Source organism: Tenrec ecaudatus, chromosome 18 (genome assembly GCF_050624435.1).
Source record: "Tenrec ecaudatus isolate mTenEca1 chromosome 18, mTenEca1.hap1, whole genome shotgun sequence".
Classification (NCBI taxonomy): Eukaryota; Metazoa; Chordata; class Mammalia; order Afrosoricida; family Tenrecidae; genus Tenrec; species Tenrec ecaudatus.
The window spans coordinates 8,354,366-8,381,403 of NC_134547.1; the positions used below are offsets into that span (position 1 = coordinate 8,354,366).

At 56.0% G+C, this 27,038-nt stretch overlaps 2 protein-coding genes across 3 annotated transcripts; one reads left to right on the forward strand and one right to left on the reverse strand.

Annotated features, from left to right (window-relative positions):
* ALDH16A1 (aldehyde dehydrogenase 16 family member A1) lies at nt 1-21,052 on the reverse strand. The gene is made up of 17 exons (XM_075536778.1): nt 20,834-21,052; nt 15,868-15,970; nt 15,320-15,446; nt 13,247-13,425; nt 13,087-13,164; nt 12,796-12,977; nt 12,552-12,704; nt 11,705-11,890; nt 10,534-10,629; nt 10,281-10,417; nt 9,781-9,886; nt 9,577-9,707; nt 8,918-9,085; nt 8,388-8,586; nt 1,678-1,863; nt 1,236-1,358; nt 1-526 (listed from the first exon to the last, which is right to left on the reverse strand). Exons 1-17 carry the CDS (start codon nt 20,921-20,923, stop codon nt 365-367), a joined length of 2,406 nt encoding a protein of 801 aa, XP_075392893.1. The 5' UTR covers nt 20,924-21,052; the 3' UTR covers nt 1-364.
* PIH1D1 (PIH1 domain containing 1) lies at nt 20,785-26,700 on the forward strand. 2 transcript variants are annotated; one of them, XM_075536779.1, is made up of 9 exons: nt 20,785-21,050; nt 22,579-22,645; nt 22,985-23,164; nt 23,910-23,971; nt 24,062-24,143; nt 24,508-24,637; nt 24,868-24,943; nt 26,289-26,432; nt 26,569-26,700. In XM_075536779.1, exons 1-9 carry the CDS (start codon nt 20,874-20,876, stop codon nt 26,608-26,610), a joined length of 960 nt encoding a protein of 319 aa, XP_075392894.1. In that variant the 5' UTR covers nt 20,785-20,873; the 3' UTR covers nt 26,611-26,700. The 2 variants fall into 2 exon arrangements, with proteins under 2 accessions (XP_075392894.1, XP_075392895.1); XM_075536780.1 differs by lacking the exon at nt 20,785-21,050 and adding an exon at nt 21,060-21,860.
* Nucleotides 26,701-27,038: the final 338 nt, after the last annotated feature.

Genomic DNA, 27,038 nt, shown 5'->3' on the forward strand with positions numbered 1-27,038 from the left:
GCTGATTAACAGGCACACCACTGTGTACCCTGAAGTGCTGTGTGGCCGCAGGCACGGTGCAGACGGTGGCAGCTGGTCATCTAACTGAGAGCCAAGACCGGCGGACGGATCTGACCCTGTCTGAGGGTCCTCAGGGGCCGCTAGGTCTATGTCACAAACGCTGTATTATTGTACTGAATCTTACAAGAGCCTCAAGCAGCCCAGAAGCACGGCTCCCTCTCTCCCTCCCTCCGTCCCTGTCAAGAAGTACAGCCAGGGGCAGCCAGAAGGTTTATTGGTGGGCAAGGGGACCATGATCAGCGGGTGCTCCCAGCGGCGTCACTTATCCGGGGTTCTCTCTCCTCTCTCCGTGTGGGCAGACACATCAGTCCCCCATGGGCAGCCACAGGGTCTTGGTCCGAGATGCCCGAAGCCTGAACTCCAGGCCGGCCCCCTGGGCCTCCTGATCCCAGGCCCTCGGGGCACCCTGGTTCACCCACACTGACTTGAGGTTTCCTGCAGAGGCCCACTCCACGAACTGGGAGCCCTGGGGTGGGGAAGAGGAAGAGGATGGGTCAGCCCTTCTGCTAGGTCCTTTGCTAAGCAGCTGCTTCCTGGGTAACTAGGGCCCCGACTCTGGACGCGGGGGCAGTAAAGTCTGGCAAGGGAGCCTCTCAGATGCTGGCGGGGAAGGGGTGGACCCTCCTGGCCGGGGTTTGACCTCCACACCAGCTGCCCACATTCACGGGGCCAAAGCTCTCACTGAGCGTGGCGGGGAGACCAACTCTTTTTGCTGGGGTGTAGGAGTGCTCAGCAGCTGACTGACCAATGAGAGATGAAGCCCCGGAGGCACCGTGGTCACCTGCCGGGCTGCCAACCACAAGGTGGGCAGTTCAGACTCATCGGGAGAAAGACCAGGCTTTCTGATCCGGGGAAGAGGTACAGGATCCGGAAACCCAGAGGGGCGGTTCGATCCTGTCTCAAGGCTGGCTAAGCCAAGGGTCGGGATCAACTGGATGGCCAAGAGTTAGTTTTGAGTTGTTTGGGTCTAATGAGGGTGTGTTTGGGGGCTGGGCTCGCTCTCCGGGCAGTTGCTAGGAAGAGCTCCATTAGGAACACAGTGTCCTCAAAAGGCAGGGCTTGGGAACCTCACCTTCCCCCTTAGAAGTAGGAGCACTTAAGGGGCGGGGCTACGTGGCCCTAAAGAAAGACGAGAAAGAGGTCTAAGAGACTGCAGAGGGCAAGACAGAAGGTACCTGGGCAGATCCGAAATACCACAGGGCCTGGACATCCTGGTGCAAGGCCAGGCAGCGTGTCACATGATCGTGGCTCCCCGTCAGCACGTTCACCAGGCCGGCTGGGAACAGGTCCGCGATCTCCTGGAGGAGGGCAGGGGGCAGTCCAGGTCTGGGGGAGTATTTAGTGAGACAACCCAGGGTGGGGATGGGGGTTGGAGGAGGGGTGAATATCAGGGGCATGATCATGGGACTCCCCTGGTGGGGGGGATGTGTAGAACCAGGGCCTTGAACTTGGGAAGAGTCTGGGTCTAGAGGGCATGCTTATTGGGTTAAGGAGTGAGGGATGGACGTTACTCAAGGCTAGGTGTGGGTGTGGCGGGGGAGAACCGAACGCCCAGTTGGCCTCATGGCACCTTCCCTACCTACCTGTCTCCCCTCCCCCCAGGAAGGTCATAGGTACCTGGCACACCTCCAGGGCAGGCAGTGGATAATCCTCACTGGGCACCATGACCAGGCTGTTGCCGTAGGTAAGGGAGGTAGCCATCAAGGTCACGAAGGCAAGCAGTGGCCACTCATCCGGGCACATGATGGCCAGTACGCCCAGAGGCTCCTGCAGCTGCAGCACAGGGCCTCGCAGTCCTGTGGCCTAAGGACCAAGCTGGAGGTCAAGGGCAGATTCTGCAGAGCCTTCTCCACCGCCCTCTGCTCCTTCCATCCCTGCCAACCCTGTCGTTTCCTCTATGAAACCACCAGGGGGGAGGGTTTGTACTGCCTGGGTTCGAATCCCAGCTCTGCCACTGACGTGTGAACAAGACCGTGCGCACAAGCGTGTGCACCTGAGGTGTGGAGCCTGAGTTGGCAGAGCCAGGTCTGGATTAGACTCTTTTACCACGGACCCTTCTACTTTTCGCCTTACGTCTGGTTTTTTACCTGTAGCCTGGACTCTTGTTGGGGGAGAGGGATGGGACTGTCGGCTTCTGAAGACATACAGCCTTGGAAAGGGGGACGGTTCTACTGCCAGTCTCCTCAAGTTGCTCTGAGCCAGCCTTGACCCGATGGGGATAGGTTTGGCCAGGCTGGGCTCTTGCCAGTTACCTGCCCTTAGCAGATGGAGGTGGTCAGGGCAGTCTGGGAACCTACCGCCCACTCCTTTCTGGGCAAACACCTGACCTTTGAAAGCTTTTCTTCTCTCTGAAACAATTTTATAAAACGCTTGTCTTGCCCCACCTCCCCATAGGTCTGCAGAGCACAGAAACAAGTCAACATAGTTATGATCTTTCGGATGAAACATCGGGGGGAGAGTGTCTCAGGATAAATTTAGGATTATGCAAAGCTCTGTGTCTATCAGCCAATCAGAACACGGCCTGCCAGGGCCCACCACTTCTGTACATAAACCATTCTCTGGCTCCAGCATGGCGCCCCATTCGAAGTCTTCAGGAAGCCTGCTTTATTCTAACAGAACTCTGCCCATTTTCTTCTGTGACATTTCTGGTGTCAGAATTGTGGGTGGGGGTGGTGAAGGGACGTGGCCTGCAGCAACCCCCTGAGGGCGTGAGGACCCAGGTTCCTTCACCAGCTGAGCCAGTCTCAGGGGTTCCTCTCCAGTACAATCGCCCCTTGAATTCCATGCCCTGTTTCTTGGCCTTCCAGCTCTTTGAGATGTCTCAGAGATCTCTGCTGTTTTCCTGCAAGACTTAAAAAAATCTGTGTCCATGCATTGTTCTAAGAGCTAAAAGAACCCCCCTTAAAATGATCTTGAAAGAAAATCAATTCATCCAAAGCAAAAATAAATAAATAAAAGTCTGTGCCAGTATATTTAGTCCAAAGCCTGCAAGCTGCAGGGTCTGTGGGCCCAGGAAGACCTCTTGGGTCCTGGTGGAGACCATCGAAACCAGGAGTTCTCAATCTGTGGGTCGCGATCCCTTTGGGGAGGGGGTGTGTGTGTCAAACGACCCTTTCACAGGAGCCATCCAATTCATCATAGTAGCAAAATGACAGTGGTAAAGTAGCAATGAAAGTAATTTTAAGGTTGGGGTGGTCACAACATGAGGAACTGTATGAAAGGGTTTCGGCACGAGGAAGGTTGAGAACCACTGATCTACACGGTTCCTATACCAGGATGAACTGGTACAGAGCAAGGGTCAAACTCTGAGGCTGCCTGCGGGTCCTCAGACAACCCCCCCCCCCCTCCAGCTGGGCTGGTTAAAGCAAATCAGGACTCCAGAACCCGGCAGCGTGACCACTATCAAGAATTTAATTTTAGAGGCCCTGACAGAAGGATTAAAAACATTTAATTAGCCTTTGAGGCACCAGTCACTTGGATGGACACTCAGGTTTTATTATCCCTGGCAAGAGGGTGATGCCATGAGTCTGACTCACAGCGACCCTATCGGGGGTTTCTGATGCCCTTACCCTTCTCCCACGGAGCCACTGGTGGGTTGGCATTGCCAACCTTGGCGTGAATATGCCACTACTTACTGGACAGTACCACCAGGGCTCCTTGGGAAACACCATTTAGAAGCAATACAGGGCTCTGGCTTCAAACATGAACGAACATTTTGGGCCGCGGCTGCAGCTATTTTGACCTGTTTGGTGGCACCTGAACGAGGCCAGGCTGGGGAGTAAAGAAGGGCTCCGGGGCGAGCAAGCTCAATGGCATGGCATTTCGAGGTGTCTAGAGGACATCAAGAGGGAGGAATTCTGCTTCCTGGCAGGATACAACGTTAACGAGACAGAACAGGGAGCTGCCACGTCAAATCCACGCTCCACCTGTTTCTGTCGTTCTCGCATCTGCGGCTGTGCTGGCTGCCTCTCTTTGGGGCTCCGCTCGATGTTTTTCGGCTCCTGACCAGGCTTTCTCCGGACCTCCTATCTTCTCTAATCAACGAAAGAGCAGTCTTTCCGGAAATGCCTTTTGAGGTTAGATGCCCGGAGGAGTGAGATACGCTCCCTCAGGCTGCCTTTTCTCTCTGGTTACAAGTGGAACCTGGTGCTCTAGGACAGCAATTTCCTAACCCTTGTGAAACGCCTAGAAAAATCTGCCAAAAACTTAAACCACTGGTGAAAACCTAGGAACCTGGATGTAAACTAATCTATAAACATGTTAGTCAGAGAAGGGGGAAGTCTATCCATGGAGGAAAGTAGCAAGATAGACACACACGAGAAAGATATTTAACTCTAAAAGCGAATACTTTTCCTTCTGGTACGGAATTATTAGAGAAAGGTAAATCAACAGCTAAAGAGCCCCTAGATGCCAACCCTAAAGCTTTCCCTGAGAAGACAGAGGTAGCACGAGATGGAATGACACGCCAGAAAGAGATGAAGATGTTTCTGCACATGAGCGTCGCTTAGGGAAAGCCTCTCGTGGGCATTCTGAGCTTGATCCTACACGGGCGCCCATCTAGCAGTCGGATCAATGTTTTCAAATGGTCTGCACTGAGGACGAGCAGGATGGGTGATGGGTGTGGTAGTTACATAATGTGTTGTCAATGTGAGAGGATTAAGAGCAAAGGGGTGGAGTCTAGCCTGTCAATCAGATCGCAGCTTGATGACCTCATTTGGAGTCCCCAAGGAGAAAAACAGCTCACTGGAGGCGGAAGAAAAACTTACTCCCAGCGATACATTCTTGTTGACAAGCCACATGGAGACAGGCTGGCGGCAGTCAGAGCCTCAAAAGCTGAAAGAACCACGTGGAGACAGACTCCTGCCAGCGCTGAGATGTGAGATGCCCCCACCGCCACTGGATCCACAAGATTTCCCACCCGCTGGCCTGTCATCTTCCTCCAATCGGCATCATTGCATGTGTTGCGTGAGTCTGAAGAGGAATTTATAGATTGGTATCAGACCAAGGAACCTCAAACACTGAAGGAAGACACCTCAACAGGACCCCCTTCACCCTGACATGGAGCAAAGGTGAAGTGACAGGGCCTTCCCCACGAAGAGGAGCTCTGGTGGCAGAGTGGATGTCACACTGGAATGCTAACCAGAAGGTGAAGACTCACCGGCCACCCCAAAGGTGGAAAGATGAGAGGCTTTCTGTCCCCTAACGGTTTACAGCCTGGAAAGCCCACCGCGGCAGTTCTGCCCTGTCCTAGAGGGTTGCGGTGAGTCGGAATCGATTCTATGACACTGAGGGGTTTCTGGTTTGCTTTTGTGGTAGTTACAATAATCTGGTGTCAACTGGAGACGCTGACGAGTGAAGGGGTGGTCAGGTCGCAGCTTGATGACCTCCTCTGGAGGTGCCACGGAGAAAACTAGCTCACTAGAGGCCAGACCTACACTCTGCTTTGTCGTCCTGACGACAAGACACATGGAGCTACGATGATGGAGACAGAGCCCTGGAGCTGGAGGAGCCACGTGGAGACCCACGCCAGTGCTGAGATGCTTCCACCACCACTGGATCCACAAGACTTTGCACCCACTGGCCTGTGATCTTCCTGCATTCGGTGTCATTGCATGTGTTGTGTGAGTCTGAAGAGGAATTTACAGACTGATATCAGACCTATGGGCTAATATCGGACTGACGGACTTGATCTGGACTGGGCTGGGCTGCTTTCTTAGTATACATTCACTCTTTGATAGAAAGCTCTTTCCTAGACACATGTGAGTGTCTCTGGATTTGTTTCTCTAGGCAACCCAGACCCACACAGCTGTTTATTTTTCTCCTGAAGGCACTTAGCTTACAAGGAGAGACTGTTATACATCTAAACGGGGAACCTTGCCAATATTTCGCTGATACCTGACCCACCCTGTCAGCTTAAACCCCACATCTTTACATAAGCCCGGCGGGAGTTGGACATGAGATGGCTATGAGTCATGGATACAGAAGCCCTGGCGGCTCACTAGCGTGCACGAAAGGCCAGTGGTTTGAACCCACCAGGGACTCCGTGGGAGAAAGATGTGGGCTAGCACTCCACTCCTGTCACAACCTACCGCCTTGCGGGCATGATGGGGCACTTCTACCCTGTGCGACAGGGCTGCTTTGAGTCAGCATTGACAGTATCCAAGGACTGAGCGTGGTCTGTTCACTTACAGCAACGAAACAAGCCTCAGCATGCAGCACACCCTGCAGAACCTGTCAAATATCTTTCCCGCTTGCTTTCACTAGGTTAAGCAAACAAACAAGCAAACAAAAGTAGCATGGTTGCAATCAGGATGACCGCCCACTGAATTCCTTTGCTGGTCAAGCCAGGGGTCCTGGTGGTGCCGTGACTAAGTGTTCCGTGGCCACAGGTTGGTGGTACCAACCTGCCCAGTGGCTTCATGTGAAAAATACCGAGAGATGATAGGCCAGTAACAGTTCCCACAGACTGCGGTAGTTACATAAGTTCGCGTCAACCCGATAGAGGGTAGATCTAGCCTGTCAATCAGATCACAGCTTGGTGCTTGTGGGTGTGGCCTTCTCATAAGGAGGGTCCTGGGGACCTTCCTCCCTCCCTCGGCCGTCACCTTCCTGTTGAAGTGCCACACTGGAAGCGGCCAGAGCCCTGTGAGGCCACCACTGCCATTGGATCCACAAGACACTGCACCCACCGGCCTGTGATGCTCCCGCATTCTGCATCACCGCATGTGGCTGTGTGAGTCTGCAGAGGGGCTTACAGATTAGTATTGGACTTAGGGACTTGATCTGGACTGGGCTGCGATGTTTGCTTGATATCTAATTAGTTCTTAATAGAAAGCTTTCTCTTACACATAAAAGTGTCCCTGGATTTGTCTCTCTAGTCAATCCAGTCCAACACAAAGGCAATGCTCTACATTCCACTTGGGTCATGTGGTTGTTCCATAATCTGGTGTCAATTTGGGATTGGAGAGGATTCAGAGTGAAGGTGGGGAGTCTAGTCTGTCCATCGGGTCACAGCCAATGAGGCCGGTGTGGGCACAGCCTTCTCCTGAGAATTCTGGGAAATCCAATAATTCCTTCTTGGAGGCAGGAGACACTTCTCTCAACCGACTTACTTCCTTGGAAACTCTCTACGGACAAGGCTCACTCCCTACAAGACATTTTTGAGGAAAAGCCACATGGACCTACCCTGATGCAGCCAGAACCCTGGACCTGGAGAAGCCACATGGAGACCCCTGCCAGCGCTGAGATGCTTACAACACCACTGGATCCACCAGACTTCCCATCCACTGGCCTGTGATCTTCCTGCATTCGGCTTCATTGCATGGGTTTCCTGAGTCTGAAGAGAACTTTATAGATTGGTATCGGACATATGGGCTAATATCGAATTTATGGGCTTGGACTGGACTGGGTTGGGATGCTTTCTTAACGTACAATTACGCTTTATATAAAACTCTCTCTTATACACATATAAGCTTCTACGGATTTATTTCTCTAGTCTCCCCGGAGTCACACACAGGTGAGTAATGCCTGAGGTCTTATCTGCAGTGCAAGCCCTGGTCTGTCTCTGCTCATCCCAAGGAAAGAAGTGTGAAGAAATGTAAACGACTCATGAAATCAACCAGTCCAGTGGAATAATGGGCCAGGCAAACGTCAGACTCCACGGCCCTGAGACCAGAAGAACTAGATGGTGCCCGGTGGGCCAGACACCAACCACTCTGAGAGGGACCGGCACCTTATAAGGTCTTAGAGGAGGAAAATGTGGAACAAACTGAGGACCACAAGAGAGACCGAGTCAGACCGAGACTGGTGGGACCCCGGGGGCTACGGCCCTTAGTTTCACTGTGTAAGATCAACAGGATGGCAGCGCTCACCCAAAGACAGAATTCAGAGGGTTAGGAAAGGAGGAGGGAGCGGGAGAAATGGTGATACGTGTGGAAGGGCTTGCAGAGGCTGAGTGGAAACAAAATGTGCAGGAACTGTTAGATAGAAGACTGGTGATCTCTCCAGACCTGTGCCTCATGAACAATTAAAAGGTTTCAACAGAACACAGAAAGATGACAGCCAGGACACATGACTGGGTGGGTCTGTTCTGCCCTAAGGTGTTGCTCTGAGGTGGGGGGTGGGGGGTGGAATTAACCACGACTCTGCACAGGCTGCACACCCCTTGACAGATGAGGAAATTGAGGTGCAAAGGGGAAAACTGGTTAATGATCATGTCGCATCATCGCTGAGGGGGAGGGCAGGGGGCAGCCGTGGGCCCCAGGGCGGTCTCATTCCAGAGCCCAAGAGTCCTGTTTTTCTGCCTGCCAGCTCCAGACCCACCTCACCTGCAGGGTGCGGCCTTGGGCCTGGGGGATCCTCCACTCCCGAAGGCACTCCAGGCTCCGTTTCACCTCCTCCTGGGCGGCCTCGGGCCCCTTTCCCTGCCTCTCCAGGCAGGAGGTCAGCGCAGATTCCCGGTGTTCCAGCGCAGCTGCCAGGACCCAGAGCAGGGCCACCCGGGCCTCTGGAGACTGGCCCGCCCAGCTGTGGGAGATAGTGCTCACTGGGGGCAGGAGGCTGTTCAGCATGCTGGTCCTGGTTCTTCTCAGGTGCCCAACTCTCTCCACAACCCCAACCCTGGGGGCGAGGCTGAGCCTCTAGGTCCATTATCTCAGGGAAGGATCAGAGGGCCCAATCCTAGCTCCCTGGCACCCGGACTCCCAACTGGCCCTCCTTTTGCCCCTTGTGGTCCATACCTCATAGGCCACTGGCTCCCACCCTGGGTCCTCGGCACCACAGCCCACCCAGTCTTCAGGCTCCCACAAACCTGTACCGACACCCCAGGGCCTGGGCTTTCCTGTGTGATCCTGCTTACCCGGGGGCAGCCTGGTGAGCGGCCTCCACAGCGGCTTGGACGTCCTTGGCTGTACCCTCAGCCACATAGCCATGGATGGTGCCAGACAAATCCTGGATGGGCCTGAAATTCTGGCCTCCCAGGGCCTGGAAACGGCCCTTTACAAAGCATCCATAGCGGGGCACGGAGCTGGGAAGGGACAGGGGTGAGGGTGGGTCTTGGTGTCAGGGTCTGCTTAAGTCCCTCCCATAGGATGGACCACCCTAGCTTTCTTGAGTCCCTGTAGAACTATACCCATGTGCTCCCATGAACCTTTGGGGGACCCCTAACTACTCAGCCCATGAGCATCTTTGGGACTTTGACTTCCAGTTCTCATAAGCTTCACCCATAAGCCCCTAGGGAGCCCCAGACCCCTGCTCCCATGAGCCTCTGGAGGATCCTGGACCCTTGTTGCCATGAGCCTCTGGTCTCATATGGTCATTCAGGAGAGCTGAGATTCTTGGCAGGGCCTCAGAGGTGAGGACAATACCAGACCGGGCACAGGAACCCCACAACTCAGCTCTGAGACCACCCCAGACCCTGGGGGAACCAGAAGCAACCTCCCTTCACTCATCCACACTCCAGACCAACTGGCCCTGACCCCAGGGATTCTGGGAGTTGCAGCCCCTGGAACAGCTTACCTTGGCAACATTTCAGGCCCAACCAGCAGGCCGGAGGCAGCAGGAAGGCCGAAGGTGTCACAGTTGAGACTCTCGGGAGAGTGGAGCGGATGGGCAGGGGTGGCCGATGGCCTCAGATACTCACAGATGCCCTGTGAAGGTGACAGTGTCAAGAGGATGTGGGGAGGGGCAAAAAGGAGTGGGGGGATGGCAGGATGCACTCACATCTGGACCCCCATGCTGGGAAGAGACATTCTCCTTATAGCCGCCCATGGGCACCGCAGGGTCACTGAGACCGTGGGCATTGATCCAGACGGTGCCCACCTGGAGCCTGTGGAAGAGATGGAGTTGTGAGAGAGAAGGAGAGGGGGACGGAGACCTAGAGAGAGGGGGGGACAGAGACCCAGAGAGAGTGGGGAACAGAGACCCAGAGAGAGAGAGAGACAGAGACCCAGAGAGAGAGGTCAGAGACCTGAAGAGGGGAGGGGACAGAGACCAGTGAGTGGGGGCGCAGACAGAGACACAGAGAGGAGGACAGAAACCCAGAGAGAGAGGTCAGAGACCTGAAGAGGAGGGGAGGGGGAGGGGACAGAGACCAGCGAGTGGGGGCGCAGACAGAGACACAGAGAGGACAGAAACCCAGAGAGAGGGGTGGGCAGAGATCCAAAGAGAGGTCACGGCTCGGCCATCCTGGCGGCCACCAGTGTCTCGTGGGGCTGACTGACCCATAGCCCAGCTGCAGAGCCTGCCCCAGCTTCTCGCTCCACACGCTGGCGCAGTTTCCCTGGAGCAGCCCATGGCCCATGGCCAGGGCCTCGTTGGCTGTGCGGAATGGGAAGGCCAGCACCAGTGGCCACGGCACCTGGAAGGGGACATGGAGGTGCTCGGGCAGGGGTGGGGCCTCGAGAGCAGGGGCTTCTGGCGTTGGGCTGTGTGGGCTTGGGACTGGCATGAGATCTCCCACCCTGAAGTGCTCACCTCCACCTGGGCACAGGGGGCTGCTGGGGGCAAGGCAGAGATGAGGGTCGGGGGGAAGAAGGGGCCATCTGTGGACACATCACCAGCTTGGAACACCTGGGGGTAAGAGTGCCAGGTTTGGAAGGTTCCCTGCAACTTCCTCAGCCCTCAGATTTATTTGAAGCCCAGGCCCCGCCTCCCTCAGACTCATAAGCCTAGGCCCCGCCTCCCTTAGACTCATGAGCCCAGGCCCCGCCTCCCTCAGACTCATGAGCCCAGGCCCCTCCTCCCTCAGACTCTTAAGCCCAGGCCCCTCCTCCCTCAGACTCATGAGCCCAGGCCCCGCCTCCCTCAGACTTATCCTAAGTCCAGGCCCCGCCTCCCTCAGACTCATAAGCCCAGGCCCCTCCTCCCTCAGACTCATGAGCCCAGGCCCCTCCTCCCTCAGACTCTTAAGCCCAGGCCCCTCCTCCCTCAGACTCTTAAGCCCAGGCCCCTCCTCCCTCAGACTCATGAGCCCAGGCCCCTCCTCCCTCAGACTCTTAAGCCCAGGCCCCTCTTCCCTCAGACTCATGAGCCCAGGCCCCGCCTCCCTCAGACTTATCCTAAGTCCAGGCCCCGCCTCCCTCAGACTCATAAGCCTAGGCCCCGCCTCCCTCAGACTCTTAAGTCCAGGCCCCTCCTCCCTCAGACTCATGAGCTCAGGCCCCTCCTCCCTCAGACTCATGAGCCCAGGCCCCGCCTCCCTAGACTCATAAGCCTAGGCCCCGCCTCCCTCAGACTCTTAAGTCCAGGCCCCTCCTCCCTCAGACTCATGAGCTCAGGCCCCTCCTCCCTCAGACTCATGAGCCCAGGCCCCTCCTCCCTCAGACTCATGAGCCCAGGCCCCGCCTCCCTCAGACTTATGAGTCCAGACCACGCCCCCTCAGACTCATAAGTTCAGGCCCCGCCTCCCTCAGACTCATGAGCCCAGGCCCCGCCTCCCTCAGACTCATGAGCCCAGGCCCCGCCTCCCTCAGACTCATAAGTCCAGGCCCCGCCTCCCTCAGACTCATGAGCCCAGGCCCCGCCTCCCTCAGACTCATGAGCCCAGGCCCCGCCTCCCTTAGACTTGTGCTAAGTCCAGGCCCCGCCTCTCTCAGGCTCTTCCTAAGCCTCGGCTCCCAGCCCCTCCTCCCTCAGACCGGCTCACCTGCGCACCCTGCCTCTGGGCCTGGTGAACATAGCTCTCAGCCCGGGCAACCGCAGCAACCCCTCGGGTCCCCATGTCCACGGCCCCGTCCAGGCCTCGGCCGGCCCGCAGCCGTCTCATCCGCGCCTGGAGCCGCCTAACGGCCTCATCCCACACGCTCTCCTGGATGAGAAGCCGGAGGCCCCCCTGATGGAGGTGGGGAAAAGGGGTGTCAGGATGCTGGAGGACCCAGCTTCCCATAGAGGAGGGTAGAGGTTAGGGACCGTCCTCAAAGAAGGCAGAAGCAGAGCGCCTTAGGGAGCGACACACCAAGGGGCCAGGGTCCCCAGAGCTGGTCGGAGGCCCCGAAGCCCGGCAACTTGCAGATGGGGCGGGGTTCCAAACCGAGGAGGACAGTGAGCTCACAGAGGCAGGGGGACCAGGCTGCCCGAAACCGGGGCTCCAGGGGCTCGGAGGCTCGGGCGTTAAAGGCAGTGACTCTGCTGCTGCGGTGGGTGTCCTGGGTCACACAGCGACCACAGGTGACAGAGCAGGGGCCCTCTCTGTCTTCTGCACAGTCAGCTTTCGGGAACTGTGCCCGCCATGTGCCACCCGGAGTTTGCGAAGGGTGGGGAGCAGGGCTGGAACGCACAGCAGAGAGCGGCGGGAAGCCACGTGGCGGACGTAGAAGTCACGTCACGTCACGACGTGCGTGCGCAATCAGCTGTTCGCAGCAGACATCTAGCTAAGTCACCAGGACTTTAAAAAAAGAAAGCGGAGGGAGGTTTAAAAAGTCAAGGTGCTGAAGTTGGGTTTGGGGGTTAAGTCCACTTTGGGGAAACTGAGGCACGGGGGGGCGGGGTCTCACCGGGCTGCGGTCGGACCAGGCGGCGTCCACCACGCCCTCCACGGCTGAATCGAGGTCGGCCGTCTCGGTGAGCAGCAGCAGCGACTCTGCCCCCAGGGCTAGGGACAGCTCCGTGCCCGCGCCGGCCATGGTTCGCCGGAGGGCACGTCCTTCCTGTGCGGCCGGGGGGTGGGGGTGGACGTCAGATGGGGTGGCAGCTGCTCGTCCCCGGCAGCGTCCGCCCTGCGCCCAGCCAGACAGCTACCTCGACGGCCCCACAGAAGGCCACTTTCCGGACGGCAGGATGCGAGGCCAGGGCGGAGCGCAGGTGGACGGGCCCGCTGAGCACATTGAGGATGCCTGCGAAGGCGCCTAATTCGCCTGCCAGCTGGGCCAAGAGAAGGGGCGTCGGGCAGGCCGGGGGCACAAGGACCACCACCGTGCAGCCTGGGGGAGAGGCAGGTCAAGACACTGGAGTCCAGGCCCATAGGCCGGCCCCCCTCTGACCCAGGAGTCCCTGTCCACCCCCTCCCTTCTCTCCAGACTGCCCACTCACCCACCGCCAGGGCGGGGACAATCCTCCGCATCATCTCAAGGAAGGAGAACGTGGGAGGCAGGATGAGGCCAACGACCCCTGCGAAAGACACCGAGGTGGGCTGGGGCGGGCACTCCCGGGACATGGGGTGGGGCGAGGGGCTGGGACTCAGGGTTCTCACCGACAGGCTCCCAGCCAGCCAGCGCCTTCTCACGGGCGTACGCCTGGCCTGCGTGGTAGCAGAGCAGCTGCTGGGCCAGCGGCATGTCCCTGTCTCGGACTTCTCGAACAGCCCGCCCAGTAGCCAGGGACTCCAGGGTCCACAACAGCTTCTGGTGCTTCTGGATCGCCTTGGCCAGCCTGGGGCGAGAATAGGGGTGAATGGTCAGTTCCAAAAAGACCCCATCATCTGGCATGTACCCTGCTGGCCCAGAAATACAAATCCCATGAGGCCCTGGGGCATCAACCTCTATGTTCCAAAGGCAGAGGACCCTAGAGATTCATGGGAATTGTAGTCCAATAAGGAAACACTGGCTTTAACCAGTTAAAAGCTCTTGGCTGCTCACACAAGTCTCAAGCCCAAGCAAAGGTACCTTAGGAGGTGCGGCTGGCTATGTATGGGATTCTAAAAAATGATCCATGAAAACCTTATGAAGCCAAGTTATCTCTAACTCTAATGGAGCCAGTCAGTGTTAGCCCCATAGCGACTGGTGTGGCCTGGGAAAACGCTATATAGGTCTGAGGGTGTTGGGTAAGGGTTGAGGTCACACGAAAGCCCTGCCCCCCCAACCCAGAGATGTTGGAAAACAGACAAACTCACTGTCATCGAATCGATGCCGACCCATAGTGATATAGGGTAGACTAGCCCCTGTGGGTTTCTGAGACTGTAACTCTTTTATCTTTTTTGTTTGTTATTAACTGGGATTAATACAGATATCAAATCATTCCAAGAACACTGTAACTCTTTACAGACACAGGAAGCCTTGTCTTTCTCCTGCTTCTAAAGGCTCGTGACAAGTGACAGTCAATCAGAAAACGAGTGTAGAACGCTCGGTAGGCAGAAGCCACTCTCGTCTTTGCTGAGCCCTGACCGTCCATCAGACCGGGTGTCCACCGCCTGTGCTGGCCCTCCGGCTCTGGTTCTGTACTGGAGTTCTTTCTCCGAGGTGTGCACTGGCACGGCTTGTGATTTCGAACTGCTGACCTTGGAGTGAGCAGTCCAGCCTGTGACCACTAAGCCACCAGGAGCTTCTAGATGCTGGAAAATTGGGTCTGATTCCCAAGAGTGTTGGGAAACAGGCTCAGGGCCCCACCGCTCAACGCCAGTGAGCCCAAGAAATTAGAAACGTTGCCAGGGGAGAGTGGGAAATATCTGTTGGTCCCAAAGGCATGCTGGGTGTAGGAGCCTGGCTGCTGTGGCCAGCTGGCCTCCTATGGGTCCTGCACCCTCGTCATAACCGTCTAGGTGCTGGTGTTCGGTGCTGCAGCCAGCGTGTACTTTGAGAGCCTTCCAGTCTGGGCAAAGGAGCCCTATTGGCGCAGTGGGCTGCGCTCTGGTCTGCTAAACACAAGCTCAGCGGTTTGAATCCACCAGCTGTGCTGAAGTGGGGTGGGGGGCTTCCTGAGACTGTCTATTCCTGTAGAGCAGCGACTCTCAACCTGTGTATCCTCTGGGGGTCAAACGACCCTTTCACAGGGTTCCATTCGCCCGCTTCGGAACAGTAGCAAAATTACAAGGATGAAGTAGCAATGAAAATAATGTTATGGTTGGCGGTCACCACCACGTGAGGAACTGTGTTAAAGGGTCGCGGCGTGAGGAAGGCTGAGAAGCACTGCCAGAGATTTACAGCCCTGGACACACAAAAGGGGCATTTTTACTACAGGGTTGGTACGAGTCAGATCAACTCAATGGCAATGAGTTTTGTTGTCTTTATTTTGAGTGGGGGTGTGAGTTTCTCCCCACCAAAGGGCTCATCTTCTAGAACTGCCTGGGACATTATTCTGTGGTGATCCACGGGTTTCCCTTGGGTTCTTTTCAGATGCCGACAGCCAGGCCTTTCTTCCTAGTCTTCCCCAGACAGGAAGTCCCACCTGTTCGCATCAGAGCAACACACGCACAGCCCACCGCCGTCTGAACAAGCTGGCCGTGTCCATGAGCGCAGGGTGAGGGACAGTCTGTCCCACAGTGCTGTGTGGCTGCTAGGGGGTGAGTCCTACCGCTTCCTCTGTGGGGGCCACCCCTCGGCTATCTCACCTGGTCAGGTGCTGGGCCCGTTGGGCCCCAGCCTGGCTGCTCCAGTCCGTAAAGGCGGTCCAGGCTGCCTCCACAGCTGCCACCACATCTTCGGCTTGTGCCTCGAAGCAAACGGCCAGGCTGTCTCCTGGGGAGAAGAGTTGGGGGTGGAGGGGAAGAGGGAGGAGGCCCAGGTGGGAGGATTGAGAGGAGGGAGCCCACGTCAGAGCTGGGGTGGGGCTCTGAGATTTCCAGGCTCTGGGAGTACCCCATGGCAACAAAGCAGTCTCCCAGTCCCACGCCAGGCCTCAGTTTACCCTGTCTGCCAAATAGGATAGGAATGGGCTTATTGCCACTAACCACCTCCTCCGACCTATGGGGATTTAGGACGGTCATTAGGGTGACTGGGATCAGGAAGGACCTGTAATCTCTGTCTCTTCCCACCACCTGTGTTCTGCCCTCCGAGGCCTGGAGACAGGGTGGCAGCGGCACTGGGGTTGGCTGAAGGAGACTCACATTTTCTAATGATTGGGGGGGGGGGCCCTCTAGGGAGGGGCGGGGTCTCAGACCTGTGATGGGATCCAGACAAGGCACTGTTTTCCTATGGCCTGGTTTCAGCCACTTTCCATTCACGTAGTGACCCAGCTGCCGATTCTGGGTGTCCAGCCAGGCCTGGTTGCGGGGTGGGGTGGGGGGGCAGGGGAGAGGAGGACCGACAGAGTTTGAGACTATTGGAAGAGGTTGGACTCTGTGAGAGAGTGACCATCTCCACCCAGCCTCCTCCCCGGTCCCTCTCCCACCAGCTACTTCGTATCCTCCAAGCACGTATGTGCACACGTACATACATACGTGTGTTTAGTTTGACACCTCCGCCCCCACTGTCACCAAGGTAAGGAGGATGTGTCAGTGCAATGCTTTCGTGGTCCCAAATGAGGAAGGACTACAGGCCCATTGAGCAGTTGGCTTTCCCCACCTCTTCCCCTCAGCTCCTGGTAGCAGGGTCTAACCTGCTTCAGGTCTCTAGAGGATTTGCTGATGCATTAGGGATTGCTAACCTCAGGGTTGGCATTTCTAACCTACCATCCGTGCTGAGGAAGAAGCATGAGGCTTGCTGCTCCCGTCAAGACAGACCTCAGAAACCCACAGGGGCAGCTCCATCCTGTTCTATGAGTCACCATTGCCTTTACCACCGGTCAGCTTGTTTCTTAATTTTTACCAACCTTTGCATCAACAGTTAAGCCTCCCATGGGGTTGGTGGGTAGCTTTGAACCTCTGATCTTTCCCTTAGCATAGCAATCGAGGGCTAACTGTCCCACCTGGCGCCTTCTCATTCACGACGCACAGAAAACTCAAAAATCCCATACTCACCACCGACACTGCCAAATCAATTGTGACTTGCAGCAACCCCATAATCTAACTGCCCCTGTGGGTTTCTGAGAGCTTAAAATCTTTACAAGCGTAGAAAGGCCTGTCTTTCCTGGGAGCTGGCTGACCTTTGGGTCAGGAGCTCAGTGCATAAACCAAACCTGCCTTTAAGACCATTCTGACTCATATTGGCCTGCTATAGGGAAGGCCCTCGAAGTTGGATGGACGCAGTGGCTACATCAGAGGGACCAACTGTGAGGACGGGGCAGGGCCGCGCAGTTTCCTTCTGCTGTGTTCACGGACGCTCTGAATCAGGCTTGACACCAGAGAACAACAAATCGTCACCAAGGCGGACAGCCTCCTCTTTCTCTCAGGGCGGCTGGTGGATCTGAACTGTTGACCTTGCGCTTGACAGCCCAACGCCTGCCCCGGGGGGTCCACCAGGGCTCCTAGTGTTGTTGAGAGCGAACATGGCGCCGATGCTCAACCAGATGGGGCCCATATCTTTGAAAACGCAGCTTCAAGTATGTGGTGTGTGCGGGGGGGATAGGGCATCTAGGGTTTGTTTAAAATACTTTAGAAAGATGAAAACAAGAGGGAAGCTACAGTAGATAAAGGGACGAGTGTTTTGGAAGCTGAGTGATGGGTAGATGGGAGTTCCGGTCTACGGAAGTTTGGAAATGTACACACACACGCATACACGTACACACAATGACAGACCTTAAAGAATGCCTGCAGGTCATCCAAATCAGAGATGGGCTGAGGGAACCCGGGAGTCATGTGCTGTCTAAAGAGACAAGCTTGGTCCTTGTTGGACTCAAATGACTTCTGTCAGGGTATGTGAGCCAAAGGTTACCAAATTCTGGGATTTCATTTCCCAGGGAGACTGGAATCCCGGATGTTTACTTGGAATTAGTGGCTCGCTCATGCACATCTTCCAGAATCGAGTGCAGGCCAAGGAAAACATGTTTGTAGGTTTGCTGGGGCCTTTGGTTAGGGGGTGGGTAGGAACGCCAGGTTCTGGATTCAAGGGCTCCGGAATCCAATGGTTCCCGAACTCCGGGGCTCTGCCTTTGTGCCCACCCTGGGCAGGTCACTTCCTCTCTCCAAGCCTCCGTCTGTGGCCCTGGTTCCTTGCTGTGGAATTGATTCAGATGGATGGTGGTATCACACGGTGTGGGAAGTGGATCTGTTGGCAGGAGGTTTTCAAGATGGTGACCTCCCGGCAGCGGAGTGCCTGGCCTCCCTGCAGGTCATTCCGTTAGTAGTGCAGCGCAGCGGTTCTCAACCTTCCTAATGCCGGGACCCTTTCGGACAGTTCCTCATGCGGTGGTGACCCCCCAACCATAACATTATTTTCGTTGCTACTTCATCCCTGTCATTTTGCTACTGTGATGAATCGGGCAACCCCTGTGAAAGGGGTTCTACCCCCAAAGGGGTCACAACCCACAGGTTGAGAACCGCTGCCTAGTGTGTTAGCAATAAAAGGATCACAATGTACCCCTTACAGTTGTTTCAAGCCATGGTGGTGCAGTGGGTTGCGCGCTGGGCTGCTCACTGCGAGGTCAGCAGTTCAGAACCACCAGCGACCAAGCCGGAGAAAGAAAGCATTTTACTCCCATGAAAGAGTTCCAGCCTTGGAAACTCATAGGGGCAGATCTTTCCTTGTCCTGCAGGGTCGGTATGAGTTAGACCTGACTTAACAGCAGTGAAGTTTGGTGGGGTTTTTAAAATGTGACAGTTGGCCAGGAGATGACATGGAATCAGTGACATGAAACAACATATGTTAGAAATTCTAGAATGGTAGACTCATCTGCTCTGTAATCCTTCACCCAACTCTCAGTACAAAAAGCTTACCTTTTTTTTTTTTAAACAAGAGAAAGAAAGGTTTAGCGATCAACTTTAAAGAGATCAGTCATTGAAATCCTATGGAATGTCACTTTCTCTAACACACAGGGAGGGGGGGGTGTCACCGTCAAGGCCAAATGGGCAGTATCATACAAAAACAATACAGTCTTGCAATTTCTAGGATATTCTACCTGTAGCTGACCTCTGGGAGTCCTGGCGGTGTGGTGGCTACATGCACTGGGCTGCTAACTGTAAAGTCAGCAGTTTGAAACCACCAGCCCGTCCTCAGGAGAAGGACGGAGCTTTCTACTCCTGTCTCAGAAACTCACAGGGGCAGTTCCACCCTGTTCTACAGCCCCTGGGAATCAGCATGGACTCCATGGCAATAAGTCTGGTTTGAGTTTTAGCCAACCTCCAAGTGTACTCTGGTCCCACATCCTCTCCTGGTTCATCTATCTCTAGATAGTCTTGCCCCTCCCACTGCTCCATGACCCTTTTACCCTGGGATCCCAGGTCTCTGGGACCAGCCCAATCAGCCTGAGGCGCAGGCCCAAGTACTACTGTCTGATTCCTGCACATGTCCCTGGCTGTCCCCTGGTCCCACACAGTCTCACCAGGCTACAACTGACCACATTTCCCGGCACCTCTGGGCCTCCGGGATTCACCACCTGGGAAACCTCTACTCAGTCATAAGGCCAGACCTCAAGAACTCCAAGTCCCCGAATCTTGTCCCCAGACTCCTCTCCGCCACCATTGTTGAAACCAAACTTGCCATTTCGCTGTCTCCCACTGAGACCACAGCTCTAGCTTCCTTCCTGCTTCTAGTCCACCAGTCTGTTTCCCACATGACCTCGGGGACTTCTCTCTGACACTCAAAGCCGCTCCAATCCCTCAGCTCATGGCTTTCCCCTGGCTCTGTTCTTGAGAGAAAGAGGAGACTTTTGCTCCGGGAACAAGTTATTCTCAGAAACTCACAGGGGCAGTTTGACCCTGTCCTATACAGAGGCATTGAGTTGGTATCGACTCGATGGCAGTGAATGATTTTTGGTGGTTGTTCTCCTCCTCACTCAAGAGACACTCAAGTTTCTTAGGAGTGGGTTCTGGGGGGCCTTTGGGGGACCCTCAAGGCTTCATGAGGCTGCCAGCTCCAGTCAAGATTTACAGGCTTCAAAACACTAAGGAGTTGTCTTCTATCATATGGGGTCACTTGCTATGAGTTGGAATCCACCCGAGGGCACTGGGTTTAGGGGATGACAGAACCTTCCAGAGACCCTACTTGTTTACAGAAACCATGTGGGATGGGGAAAAGGAGGGGTACCCTGAGAGATCATAGGCACCTCAGGGACTTTCTGAGGAATCAAGGGAGGGAATCAAAGCCACATGAAGAATTTAAAGGGCCTTGGAAGAAACACGGGGCTCTCCCATGCAGAGCTAACTGTCTCGGAAACCCACAGGGACAGTTTGACCCTGTTCTATGGGGTCGCTCTGAGTTAGAATAGACTGGATGAGTTTTGGGAGGATCATGGGAGTCCCATGAGGGTATTCTGAGGGGCTGTCGGTAATTATGAAAAGTCTTCATACATTCTAGGGTTCCCCCAGGGAACATAGGAGCTCCCCCCAAGTACTGAGGGCCCTGTGGAATCATGGGAGCACCAGAAGGGTTTCCAGAATCCCCCCAACCTCCCCCCAACACACACACACACACACACACACACAAGGAATTGTAAGGTGGGCCCCCCCCGGGGGGGGGGGCTAAATTCTGGGAGGTCATGGAAAATACGAGGATTCAGGCAATGTGTGTCAGGCTGCTGGCGTCAGGTCAGTGGTTCAAACACATCAGCCTCTCCCTGGGAGAAACATGAGGCTGTCTATATCCTGAAAGACAGTCTCAAAGCCTGTCAGGCAGTTCTCTTCTGTCCTTAGCGTTGGAATCGATGGGCCGGTAGTGAGATATAAGGAGGGGTTCATGAGAGCCCCCAGAGAAATTTGGTAACGTCTCTGGGGTGTCACGGGAGGTTCTGAGGAGTTGGGGACGCCCTACGAAGAGCCTAAGGCCCCCCCCCCGGGAGGCCCTACTTAAGGATCATCAACAGCAGAGGTACGAACGATCTCACGAATAGGTTAAAGAGCTAAAACCCCAGCAACCGCGAAAACCCTCGGGACGTCCGCCAGTGGTGGCGGGAAGCGCAGCATCCAAGAAGGGCGGAGCGTCTGCGCTGCCGCGGTGGCTCACGGGAGTCAGCGCCCCCAAACGGGCTCCCGGGGAAGAAGGGGGGCTGGAAAGAGAGGGAGAGGGCAGCGCCGGCCTGAGCAGGCCCTCACCAGTGCGCATGCGTCACTCTCGGGCACCGGTCCGTACTCCATGGTGTTAAAGATCTCTCGGATCTGTGGCCCTGCGCGCGTCTCAGCCATCACTCGCCCGAGCCGCTTTCCTGAAAGGACTGAGGGGCGCTCTGCCCCGAGGAACCTCGCGGTCCAAAGGGCGGCACCACCCCCGCCACTCAGAGGGGTGCGACCAACGAGAGGGCGGAGCGACTGGGTGGGTAACACGAGTTCCGCCCTTTTCCCCGCCTTAGGGTCCGTGAGCGCCACCTAGTGGCCCTCGCGGGGACCAAAGATTGGAGCATGCGCAGCGGCGTGCTGGGATCCCAATCGCGGGGCACCTGCAATTAGGAAGAGTCTGGATTTAAAAGAATGGGGCATTCGTGTGCTTTCTTGCCACTGGTGACAGGAAATGCAGCGTCTATCCAGAAACTTCTCGTGGGGAGCCGAATCTAGCTCAGAGACAAAGTTCATTGGAGCAGCCCCGACGGCACCGAGCGTGGGCGGAATTGGCTGCTGGAAGAACCGGAAGTGTGGCAGAAAACCGGAAGAGGCCCATCAGGTCTCCTTGTTGATTGGTCGAAGCGAGACACGTGGCTTCAGACTTGAAAGGTGATTGGCCGGCAGTGGACCGATGGCGCACGAGTGAGGCCTTTTTGGGCGGTCGACAGTGTGGCATCTTCAGGCACCATGGTTACCCAAGGACCGGAAGTGTGCCTTTCTCTCACACGTTTAGGACTGAAGGCCAGAAGTTGATCTAATTTCGGTTCTGAACCGATTTAAGGGCGGTAGCCGACCTGGAATAGCCTTGTTGTCTCTGAAAGAATTCTTAGGTGAACTGTAGGTGTCCGGAGTGGGTTAAGAAGCTGGCAGTGGGGTCCGGAGTTCGGATCCCGGAGACTTTTCCTCGTCGGTGCCTCGGTCTCTTTCGAAGAACATGGCGGATTCGAAGCTGCTGGTGCCCGAGCTAAGCGAGGCCGAGCCCTTGGGCCCGGAGACCGTGCGGTTCGAGGAGCTACTGCTGCAGGTGCGGGCTGGCTGGACTTGGGCAATTTGTGCTTAGAAATCAGACTCCAGTTCCCACAATGCCCTGGGACGGCGACAGGATCTATGGGAAACGTAGTTGCGTGTCCTCTTAGAATTCTGGTGCACTGTGCTGAAGTGCTCCACTGCCCATCAAATGTCACCTCTTGAACCCACCAGCTGCTCAGTGGGAGAAAGACGAGGCTATCAGCTTCTGTAGGATGTATAACCCTAGACACCCAATGGGGCAGTTCTAGAGGGTCTCAAGAATCAGAATCAATGATGGTGAGATGGTTTTGTTGTTTTTGGAGTGAAGTTAGCGTTGGGGTTCTTCTGGAGGGAGGGGGGACAAAGGGAGGGCACCTAGCATGTCCTATTTATTCTCCATATTATCTCCACAACTGTCATAGATAACACTTGCTCAACAAACATTTGAGGGGCACCTGGGAGATCTGAAGGAGCCCTGGTGGCATGGTGATTATGTGTTGGGTTGCTAACTGCAAGGTCAGCTGTTCTAAACCACCAGCTGGGGCTTACTTACTATTTCCTGTAAGAGTTGCAGTCTCAGAAACTCCCAGAGGGCAGTTTGACCCTGCCCTATAGGGTCGCTATAAGTCGACATTGACTTGATGTCAGTGTGCTTGAGGTGTGTGTGTGTGGTGGGGGAGGTGAGGGGTCTGAGAGCACAGAGTCCCATCACAGAGGTCCTTCCTTTCACACAGGCCTCCAAGGAGCTCCAGCAAGCCCAGTCGAGCAGACCAGAATCGACACCAATCCAACCACAGCCAGGTAGGTGAGAGAGACAGAAGCCCAAGGAGAGAAGCCCAGAGACTCCAAAGGGCAGGGGGTGGAGAGAGCAGAGAACAGGAAAGAGACCCTGAACGCAGCTGGGAGATCCCAGATCAGGGGAGGGGAAGGGAAGGGAGGGCAGAAACCAGAGAACTGGGGAGTGAGAAGAGGGGACAGAGAGCTGGGTGTGGGGAGAAGAGCTGTCAGGAGAGGAGACAGGCCCCAAAGTGGTGGTGGTGGTACAGCAAGGAAGCAAAAGCAGGATCGACTCTGGCAAAGAGTTGGAGGCGGAGGCTGTTCCCAGGCAGATGGGCAGGACAAAGCAGCCACTCTCACCAGGTTTCTGCATAAAGACCAACTCTTCGGACGGGAAGGTGTTCATCAACATCTGCCACTCGCCCTCCATCCCTCCCCCGGCCGACGTGACGGAGGATGAGCTGCTGCGCATGCTCGAGGAGGACCAGTCGGGCTTCCGCATCCCCATGAGCCTGGGGGAGCCCCATGCCGAACTGGATGCAAGTCAGTGTGCTTGGGGGACCTAGGGGCCCAAGATCCTCAGACCCAGGATTCACCTCTCAGACCTATGGAGATTGCTGCGCCCCCGCCCCCCCCCCCTGCTCTGATCCTTTCCCCCCATGGCATTGCCTGGGCACCTGGCCCTGGCCCACCTTAGGGTGTAGAGAGCTGCCTCAGCATCTACCTTGGCTCTGTTTCTTGGCCAGCTCCACCCATTAGTCTCCACTCCCCCCCCCCCACCCCCCAGGTCTGCCTTGATCAGGCAGGGCCGGTCAGGGAAGGCTTCCAGGAGGAGGCAGTGCTGAATATAACTCTTAAAGGATACGATGGCGTGGTGGTTACAAGTTGAGCTGCCAACCCCAAGGTCATCAGTTTGAAACCACTAACTGTCCCTCAGGAGAAAGACAAGGCTTTCTACTCCCAATTAGTCTCAGAAACCCACAGGGGCAGTTCTGCCCTGTCCTATAGGGTCGCTATGAGTCGGCATCGACTAGGGGCAGTGAAGTGTTTCTTTGTCTTCGTTTTAGTGAAGGCCAAGACAGAAAAGAGGGCTGGGAGCAGAGGGGACCAGGGACTCAAGGACCTGAGAAAATGATTGGCTCAGATCTGTAATCAGGCTGGTGGGAAGAAATCAAGGGGGTTGAGCGAGAAGGACTGGCCCTGTGTCTCTGGTTCCCGCAGCTGCCAACCCTGAGGGCTAACCTATGGAGGGCATGGGGTGGGATGGCTCACCCTTATCTCCCCACAGAAGGCCAGGGCTGCACTGCTTATGACGTGGCCGTGAACAGCGACTTCTACTGGAGGATACAGGTGGGGATGGGGATGGGGAGTGGGCGGAGCCTCGCCTTCCACTCCCCAGCCCCAGCAGCTCCCCTGCCTTCCACCCTATTCCTTGCCTAGAACAGCGATTTCTTGCGGGAGCTGGTGATCACCATTGCCAGGGAAGGCTTGGAGGACAAATATGACTTGCAACTAAATCCGGGTGAGGGGGCGGGGCCTGGGAGTGGAGGCGGGGCCAGCAGTGGGTGAGCAGGGTGACCTTTGAGAGGGTGGGGCTAGTACCTGGAGAATTCCTGGAGGCTCCACCCTCTCAGGAAGGGCAGGCCTTCCCCAGGCATTCTGGGAGGTGGAGTCAGGGCTAGTATTTAAATAAGAGGCGGGACTTGGTAGCTGGGAAGGGGCATCATCACAAAATTATAGAAAGTTGATTGGAGATAGCCCCAGTTGGGCGGGCCTCTGGTGGGTGGGCAGTGCAGGTGTGGTCAGATCCCAGGCCGCCAGGGAAAAGACTCCCAAAGGAGCAAAGGGAACGGGGACAAGGCGACCTTTGACTTTGACTCCCCCAGAATGGCGCATATTGAAGAACCGGCCTTTCCTGGGCTCGATTACCCAGCAGAATATCCGTTCTCAGCAGCGTCCTCGAATCCAGGAGCTAGAAAGTCCACTCACGCCAGGCCATCAGGTGGCTGAAACCAGGTCAGGTTGGCGGGCAGCGAGGGCTCTCCAGGGGCTGCCCAAGGCCCTTCTGAACCCTTCCCTCCATCCACTCTTCCCACCCACATCCTGGAAACTGCGGAGCCAGGGTGGGGATGGGGCCTCCTGGACAGCCATGCAGGAAGGGTGGAGGAAGGCTGGGAACAGCATGCCAGTCAGAAGGAACAGCCCTGGCTAAGACCTGGCTCCTTTGTGGGTCTTGCTCCTTCCAGGCCGGAGAGGCCTCAGCTGAGCCTTTGGCTGGAGAGTCCTGACCTCCTCTTGGCCGAAATTGACCTCCCCAAGCTGGTAAGTGGTCACCAAAGGGGTGGTGGGGTGGTTAGGTTTCTGAGGGGGAGCAGATGGGGGCTAGCTCAGGTCCTGGGCCAAAACAACTTTCTCGTCGTGTGTCTTAGTCAGCTAACTCACTGCCACCAAGTTAACTGGGACTCAGAGTGACCCTGCAGGACAGAGTAGGACTGCCTGATGGGGTTTCTGGGCAGTTTCTTTACAGTAGCTGTCTGCCTGCTGAATCTTGTTCCCTGGGAGTAGCTGGTGGGCTCGAACCACTGACCTTTGGGCTAGCAAGCAAGCACTTAACCACCATGCCCTGGGGCTCGCCCTCTTGTCTCTGCTGCTGTTGCTCTAACAGAAGTGCCTCATTTGGGCGACATTGAGGAAGAGATGGCTGTCTTTTCTCAGTTCAGGAAGTCAGATGCCCCAATCCTTCTGCTGGCCCTAGGGGAAGGCTCTCGTTTCCGAGGGAATGCCCTGGTCTCTTGGGCCTCTTGGGATGTTTCCACATAGCACCTCTCTGTGCCTTGGCTTGTCCAATCTGTACTTTTCCTATCTTAAGGAGATTGATTTAGATACCCCCCCACCCCACGCCCCTAATCCTGCCTCATTATTCTATGGAAAAAGTCCGGTGTCATATGGGATGATAACCAGGAATCATAGCCATTGTGGGGGTGGTTTTTAGTTAGGAGAAGGTGACTGGGACTCTTCTCTAACTCATATGTGTGAAGGCATCCCGGCTGCTTCTTGATGATGGGAATAAGGAATGTGTCCGTATACACGCTCTTCCCGGCCCTCCATTTCCCACCCCTGGGGGTTGCTGAGATTGTCAACCTTTAGGGAGGCAGACAACCTTGTCTTTCTTGGGGCAACAAAGGGGGGGTAGTTCAAACTGCCCATTTCGTGGTTAGCAGTCCACCTAGTACTTAGCACCCCCCCCCGCGCCCCCCACACCAGGCTTCCTTTGACAAATAACCCTCAAAACGCAGCTCACGTCCATCGAGTCAATGCTGGCTCTCAGTGCACCTGCAGGGCAGGGTATACCGGCCTCTGTGGGCTTCCCAGGCTGGAACTCTTTACGGGAGCTGAAAGCTTCACCCTCTCTCGGAGCAGTCTGCCCCTGTGGTTAGTCACCCAGGGCCTAGCCCACTGCCCCACCATTGCCACGAGCACAGGGGTTAAAGTTCACCAAAGATATTGGTGGGGAGGACATGATCCAGTCTGTAACACTGACACTCCCTTAGAGGGCTTCAGGGAAGCCCCCAGTGACCAGCTCCCGCAGGTGAGACCAGTCAAGACCCTGTGTCCCAAGGGCCCCGGTACGCCATCCTGGCGCTGATTCCCTCTTCCCTATCCCTAGGACGGGGCCATGGGGCTGTCGCTGGAGCTCGGGGAGAACCGCCTGGTGATGGGGGGCCCCCAGCACCTGTACCACCTGGATGCCGGCATCCCCCTTCGGATCAACGTTGACAAGAGCAAGGCTGCCTTCCACCGGAAGAGGAAGGTGGGGGTGAGGGGGAGTCCAGAAGGGGAAGGCTAGGGCCATGGTTGGCACCTGGACTCCTGGGGCTGAGGGAGGGGAGGGGGTGGAAGCTCAGGCTACTTAGCCCTGAGTTTTGCCTTGTGTCCTCCTTCCGTAGCAGTTGCTGGTGGCGATGCCCCTCTGGTCAGTGGCGTCTTGACCTTCAGGTCTCCCCGTGTGGATTCGAGCAGAGCAGGAGAGGCTGCAGGCCCCTCCAAAAGAATGTGAATAAAAGATGGTTACTCTTGGGTGCCAGTCTGGCTTCTATGTTGCGATGAGGCTGGAAGCAATGCCTCAGGTACTTTGAATGCCCCCAGGGCTGTACACGGTGAGCCGGCCTCCACGGAATTGACAGACCAAGACCCAGAGGGAAGGCCTGGCACCCTACTAAAGCTGAACCAATTGAGCCCTCCAGATTAAACCAGGATACTGACTATGAAAAAGGGTGCCGTAATGAGAGCCCCCACCCCACCCCAAGTTGAGAAAGCCCAAGTCACAACCATCAAAGTTCAATCCAACTGCTAGCGACCTTGCAGGACGGCGTCGACTGCTCAGTGGGGTTTCTGAGACCGGGAGCCTATATGGGAG

Coding starts and splice junctions, on each gene's coding strand:
- ALDH16A1 (XM_075536778.1), bottom strand. CDS start 20,923: ATGGCTGAGACGCGCGCAGGGCCACAGATCCGAGAGATCTTTAACACC. Junction 15,971..20,833: donor AGAGTGACGCATGCGCACTG/GTGAGGGCCTGC, acceptor CCCCGCAACCAG/GCCTGGCTGGACACCCAGAA. Junction 9,887..10,280: donor GCTCTGCAGCTGGGCTATGG/GTCAGTCAGCCC, acceptor TCTCTTCCACAG/GCTCCAGGTGGGCACCGTCT.
- PIH1D1 (XM_075536779.1), top strand. CDS start 20,874: ATGGTGTTAAAGATCTCTCGGATCTGTGGCCCTGCGCGCGTCTCAGCC. Junction 23,972..24,061: donor ACTTCTACTGGAGGATACAG/GTGGGGATGGGG, acceptor TTCCTTGCCTAG/AACAGCGATTTCTTGCGGGA. Junction 24,144..24,507: donor TGACTTGCAACTAAATCCGG/GTGAGGGGGCGG, acceptor TGACTCCCCCAG/AATGGCGCATATTGAAGAAC.